The sequence below is a fragment of the Pseudorca crassidens genome, chromosome 20 (genome assembly GCF_039906515.1).
Source record: "Pseudorca crassidens isolate mPseCra1 chromosome 20, mPseCra1.hap1, whole genome shotgun sequence".
In the NCBI taxonomy this organism is placed as follows: domain Eukaryota; kingdom Metazoa; phylum Chordata; class Mammalia; order Artiodactyla; family Delphinidae; genus Pseudorca; species Pseudorca crassidens.
Window position 1 is genome coordinate 11629841 of NC_090315.1, and position 6796 is coordinate 11636636.

The 6796-nt window shown below is 53.2% G+C and overlaps 1 protein-coding gene across 3 annotated transcripts in view; it reads right to left on the minus strand.

The window, feature by feature from the left end:
• The window catches only part of NECTIN2 (nectin cell adhesion molecule 2), a 28295-nt gene extending 27757 nt beyond the window's left edge, over window positions 1-538 (minus strand). Inside the window, exon 1 of one of the 3 annotated variants that reach the window (XM_067721256.1) lies at window positions 211-538. In XM_067721256.1, coding sequence (XP_067577357.1) covers window positions 211-301 — 91 coding nt within the window. In that variant the 5' untranslated portion in view covers window positions 302-538. The remainder of the gene's footprint in view (window positions 1-210) is intronic. The other 2 variants (XM_067721253.1, XM_067721255.1) reach the window with 2 other exon arrangements.
• Window positions 539-6796: the final 6258 nt, after the last annotated feature.

Genomic DNA, 6796 nt, shown 5'->3' on the forward strand with positions numbered 1-6796 from the left:
GGCCCTCTAAGGGACCCAAAGTCCGAGCTCCCCGCCCCTCTCGAGGACCTCGGCATCTGGCTCCCTGCCCTCAATTCTCCCCGGGCCTCAGACTCCCAACTCTGGGTGAAGGAAAGGGGGGTGGTCTCGCCTCATCATCGCCACCCTCCTGCTGGGGGTAGGGAAGGGGATGGGTTCGCGCGCGGCGGGGAGGCGCCTGCGGTCTCTCACCGGTTTCCCGGAGCAGTAGCAGCAGCAATGGCAGTAGAGGCAGCTTCAGCGGCGACAATTTCGACGGCGGGAGGGCTGCGTCCCGGGCCATGGGGGGCCCGGGGAGGGACTGGGCCCGGGCGGGGACCTGCAGGCCACTCTGCGTGCGCCGATCGGTTGGGCAGACGCGCAGGTGCCTGAGTGGCTTCGGCTCCCGGCTGGCTCCCGCCGCGCTCTGCTCTCCCGTCTCTGCTCTCGCGGTCCGGTTCTCCCGGCTCAGCGCCCCCGGCCCCCGGCTTCTTTCTGGCTTCGGACTCGCTGACGTCACAGGACCCACCCCCTTCTTCCCCCGGGCACCGAGCCGCTCTCAGGCTCGGGCCACGCCCCCTCATGCTGGTCTGACCCCGCCCCCTCCTGGGATTCCACTCCCGCCCCGCCCCCCAGCATTCCTCTCCCTCCCTGTCGTAGGATTCTACCTACACCCGCTGCTCCTCAGGATTCTCTGTCCGCCCCTCCCAGGTTTCTTTGGTCACCGCCCCCCTGTCCCAGAATTCTATCTTTGCCTTCTCTTAGCGTTCAAACCCCGCCCCTTAGTGTTCTAGCCACGCCCCTTTACACCAGAGGTTGTCCTCGCGCCCCGCCCCCTGTCTAACGGGGTACGCTTAGGGGCTTCCGAACGTCCCGCCTCCGTGAAGCCCCGCCCCCCAACACGGCCTCTCCCATTCGTTCTCCAGGTAGTCTGCCCCACCCCTTCCCAGGAGCTAAGTATACCCTGGCCTCGGTCCCGCCCGAAGTCCTAACCCCGCCCCCTTCAGTATTAGTCCTGGCCGTCTCGTCACACCCGCGTGAGGCACGTGGATTCTCATAGGTTCGCCCCTCTGGAGCCCCGCCCCCACGCTGAGAGCCCACCCCCACCCCCTTCCCCGCCTCGAGACTTCCCCAGTTCTCTCCCCGGGGCCACTGTCTCTCCGGTCTGTACGCCTCTCAGCCTATCTTCATCTTTTTCAATCTCTGCCTGCGACTCTGGGAGTCGTTTCTTTTTAGATTTCTCTCTGTCTCTTTTAGTGTCTCTGTTTTTGTGTCTATCTTTGCCTCTTTTTCCGTCCCTGTGTTTATCTCTGGGTCTTTCAGTCTTCACGTTTCCGTGTCTCTTAGTGTTTCTGGTCTCTTTCTTCCTGGTGTCTTTTTCTATCACTGTTTCTGTGTCACTTGGTTCCTTGTCTCTTTCCATCCCTTTGACTTTGTTCTCTGTGTTTCTGTCTCTCTCGCTCCCTGCATCTGTGTCTCTCTCTGCGTCTGTGTCTCTCTGTATGTTTCTATCTCTGTCTTTCTCTGTCCCTCTGTCTCTCTGTGGGTTTCTGTGTCTCTTTCGGTATCTCTTGTTTCTCTCTGCGTCTCTCTTGACCTCTCTCTCGCTCCCTGCATTCCCCAGTCCTCTCCTGCATCTGGTCCGCACCGTCTCCTTACCGCAGCCTTCCGCCAGGGGGCAGCACAGACCACCCCTGGCGCTCCGCTGGCCCTGCGGGGCTGGGCTAGAATCGGGCCTCCAGACTCCGCTGGTCCCTCCCCGTGTCCTTGTCCCACTTCTATCTTCCCAGCCTCCTCGCGTCTTTGTGTCTCTGGCTCTGACTCGGCCCCTTTGTCTCTCCCCGGCGGCTCCCGCTCCTCCCCACCCCCACCTACCTCTTCACATTCCTTGGACTGCCCGGGGGAGCTGGTGAGGCCGTCCAGCGTGTAGGGACGAGGGCGGGAAACAGGAGGCCGAGGGAGGGGATGCCACCGAGCGCCTGAAATCCCTCCGTTCCAGTTCCTCTGAAAAGGAGCTGATCAGCTGGGGGCAGATGCTTGGGAGCTTCTTGCCCTACCAGGAGGACCCCCATAGACTTGTCCTCTCTTCCCACCTGCCACGCACCTGAGTTTTTCCCTTCAAAAGGGCAAGATCTTACATGGTGGAGACTCTTACTGACTGGCATTCATGTCTTGGTAAAAATGCTATTAATAAATGTATTTAGCACTTACTATGTGCCAGGCACTGATCCAAGTGCGCTACAAGTATTATCTCAAATAACCCCCACAGCACCCTGTGTGATGAGGAAACTGAGGCACAAAGAGAGCTGAAGTGACTGGACCCAAAGTCAAAGGGTTTGCTACTTGTCAGTTAATTCCGCACAAGAATCCCGTGAAGGGGACACTTATGATCCCCATTTCACTGAAAAGTACACAGAACACAGAGTGATCATTTGCCCCACGCTACCCAGCAAGGAAGTAGCAGACTGGGAGCTCCCCATAATGTGTTTCTCAGACTCGACACTAGGCTGGTGTGAGGCCAGCTGGACAAATACAGTAGTCCCCTCTTATCTGCGTTTTCAGTTACCCCACAGTCAACAACAGTCTGAAAATATCAAATGGAAAATTCCAGAAATAAAACTTCATCTTTTTTTTTTAATTTAATTTTTTTTTTTTTTTTTTTTGGCTGCGTTGGGTCTTTGTTGCTGCAGGCGGGCCTTCTCTAGTTGCGGCGAGCGGGTGCTACTCTTCATTGTGGTGCTTCCAGTAGTTGTGGCGCACAGGCTTAGATGCTCCGTGGCATGTGGGACCTTCCCGGACCAGGGCTCGAACCTGTGTCCCCTGCACTGGCAGGCGGATTCTTAACCACTGCGCTACCAGGGAAGCCCACTTCGTTGGTTTTAAATCATTCTGAGTAGCGTGATGAAGTCTCGAGCCCTAGTCGTAAATCATCCCTTTGTCCAGCATATCCTCACTTATACACTACCTGCCTGTGAGTCACTTAGTAGCCGTCTCTGTTATCAGATCTATCAGATCGACTGCGGCGGTATCGCGGTGCTTATGTCCAAGTAACCCTATTTTACTTAATAATGGCCCCAAAGCACAAGAATAGCAATGCTGGGGACTTCCCTGGCGGTCCAGTGGTTAAGACTCCATGCTTCCACTGCAGGGGGCACGGGTTCGCCCCCTGGTGGGGGAAATAAGATTTCTCATGCCACAGGGCGTGGCCAAAAAAAAAAAAAAGATGCTGGCAATTCAGATATTCTCTTACTGTGCCTCATTTATAAATTAAAGTTTGTCACAGGGATGTATGTATAGGAAAAAACATTGTATATGTAGGGTTCAGTACAATCTATGTTTCCACTGGGGGTCTTGGAACATACCCTCCACAAATAAGGGAGAACTACTGTAGGTACATAATAAATTCTCTCTAGAACTCTCTGTCTTCTCCCCATCTGGGGCCAGACTAAGGACAGGATCTCTTGGGTTAGTGCCATCTTTGCTACTAACTTGCTTTGTAAAATTCTCTCCCTTCCCCCATTTCTCCCTTGAATAAAATAACCAGTCCCCAGGGAGACTTCTTCCAGGAAGCCCCCCTTAGCACCCATTCTTCTCCGGGTCTGTCAAGGAGCGTGCTCAGCTGTCTCCTGGCTATTCTTTGTGAGCTGGGGTGAGCCCAGGAGGGTGGTAGGCTAGAGTTTCATGCCCCCGGTCACATGGATAAGGTTGAGCACTGCCTGTGTGTTTGTTGACAAATGACTGGGTGGGTCTCATACCTGGGGAGTTAATTTCCAGTGTCAAGGAGTCTCAGAGGTGACAGTTCACTGAAGAGCCATAACCACCAGGAGGTAGGGGCACAGGGCCAAAGTCTTCCTGATGGAGCTGGGGAGTTGATGCCAAGTATTTTACCCGCCCAGTAACCTCTTCCATACTAAGCCCTTCTGGTTCAGAGTGAGCCTGGCCAGTCCTGGCCAATCAGAGCATTCGATCCCCTGGCCACAGGGATTGGTTCAGTGATGGGGGTGGGGCCCATTCCTGACCAATAAGAATTAGCCCTGAGACTTCTGCTTGAACTAATAGGAAAGGGACACCCTCTTTTGATGGGGGTTGCTAAACTTGTAGGGTAGAAATCTGGTACTATAGATGCCTCCAGAGGCAAAAGACCCTGTCCGTGCATGGAGGACAGCAGAGCTGAGAAATGGAAAACGACAGCTTTCTGGGTTTCCCTGGGGGCGCAGTGGTTAAGAATCCACCTACCAATGGAGGGGACACGGGTTTGAGCTCTGTTCCGGGAAGATCCCACATGCCGTGGAGCAACCAAGCCCGTGTGCCACAGCTACTGAAGCCCACGTGCCTAGATCCCGTGCTCCGCAACAAGAGAAGCCATGGCAATGAGAAGCCTGCGCACCGCCACGAAGAGTAGCCTCTGTTTGCAGCAATGAAGACCCAATGCAGCCAAAAATAAATTAAAAAAAAAAAAAAGGATAAACCTCCCTTATAAAAAAAAAGAAAAAGACAGTTTTCTGATGAGACTATTTGAGCCCCTGGATTCAGCTATGCCTGAAGGTAGTCAGCCTTTGCCTTTGATCTTCCTGGTTATATGAGTGAATAATTTTCCCTTTTCACTTACACAACTTTCTGGCTTCAGTTTTTTGTCACTTGCAACGAAGCATATCTTTACTAATAAAATCTGCACGAGTCCAGAGGTGGCACAAATTCCAGTAAAGTTCCAAGGGCAAGGAACAGGGAGTGAAAACTTGTCAGAATTCTTCAAGATGTCCTGGCTTTGAAGGACAGGCAAGCCTTGTTACAGCTGGAGAAAACGAGGAAGGACGTTCCAGGTGGGAGGAATAGTAAAGTCACAAAGGCACAAGGTGTGAGAGAGAGAGCAGTGGGTGTGTGAGGGGCAACACCTTAGCAGGTCCTGAAAGCAATAGGGAGCCACAGAAAGTTGAGGAGCAAGGGGAGTCCACTCCAAACTTGCCTTCACTTCCTGGAGCCCCAGATCCTGGTGGTTCATTCCTCCCCCTCTCCCCTTCCACCAGACCCGTGGCCAAGGTGGGAGGAGGGGTCAGACTGAGGAGGGCACAGGATACCATCTGTATGCAAATTGCCTGGGATGCCATGCAGATAAGGGACCTTATGCAAATATATGCCCTACTGGGAGACAGGCCAGGACCCTCCCTTCATTAACTCGGGGACCAGGTGCTGGGCAGAGCACCCCTTCCTCCCTGGGGTCCCCTTTCTCCCCTCCCCCAGCCATCTGTTCACTCCCTCTCCAGCTCCCCAAATCCCCCTTCACCAATATCTGTCCTTAGAGTGGTACCTCTCTCCACCTGGTCCCTTCCTTGCTTTTCTTTCTGTCCCTCCATTTTCCATTAATGATGATATGATAATAATAATAACAATAATAGTAATGAACACATGCTCTGTGCAAGGCTTTGTACCAAACACTTTCCACAGTTATCAAATTCTCCCAACCACCCTATGATTTTTATGTGTGTCTGCTGTATTTTTATTTTATTTATTTATTTTTGGCTGCATTGGGTCTTCATTTCTACACGAGGGCTTTCTCTAGTTGCAGTGAGCGGGGTGGGGGGGCTACTCTTCGTTGCGGTGCACGGGCTTCTCATTGTGGTGGCTTCTCTTGTTGCGGATCACGGGCTCTGGGCACACGGGCTTCAGTAGTTGCAGCACACGGGCTCAGTAGTTGTGGCGCACGGGCTTAGTTGCTCCACGGCATGTGGGATCTTCCCGGACCATCGTTCGAACCTGTGTCCCCCACATTGGCAGGTGGATTCTTAACCACTGCGCCACAAGGGAAGCCCTGCTGTATTTTTTTTAAAAAAGAATATTCAGCTGGGGAGGGAGGGATGGATTGGGAGTTTGGGATTAGCAGACGCAAACTATTACATATAGAATGGATAAACAACAAGGTCCAAGGGAACTCTATTCAATATCCTGTGATAAACCATAGTGGAAAAGAATATGAAACAGAATGTATATATATGTATAACTGAATCACTTTGCTGTACAGCAGAAACTAACACAACATTGTAAATCAACTATACTTGGATTAAAAAAGTGAGCTGAACGTAGAGGGGAAGGATGGAAAGATCGAGTAAGCCCCAAGTATCTGAGAGTCCTTAAGGTATTTCTCGCTGGTGACTCTCGCTCTGCTTGGTGAGTCCTGTGCCCACGTATGTCATGCAGGTAAAAGCCATGGCCACCAAGCACATATTCCTCCAGCTGCAGGTGTGGCCGAGTGCATTTGCCCCCATGTGGCCCTGGCGTCTTCTGGGTGCAGAGCCTCCTGGCTCCCCCTCGACTCTGGGCATGGAGACCACACCACAGTGAAAGGACAAGAGAGCCATATGGACACCAGAGGTCAGGTAGGGGGCCCTTTGATGGCTTGCGCCCCAACTCGCTTGCTTCTCACGATTGTTTTCATCTGATTCAATAAACCACGGGATTTGAGCACCTTTATTCGGCCACTGTGAGCTCTTCTGCTCTGGGGCCTCTGGGCGTCTGCTCAGTTGCCTACAAGGAGGCTCCCATAGCATCAACTTCACGTGGCTCCAACTTCGCACGGCCACAGATCCCACCTGGTCCACTTCGTGGCTGAGTAAACTGATGACAGGGGGTGGGGTCACCTGCAGAGACCTCCCAGCATGCATTGCACAGGGATGGCTGCTCTCACTTCTCACAGTGGCCATCCATGGCCCAAGTGTGATTTATCTCCATTTGATGGACTCAGGGAGGTGAAGTCACTTGCCCAAAGTCACACATGTCCGTCCGCCCCCGCCCTCCCCAGCCCCCT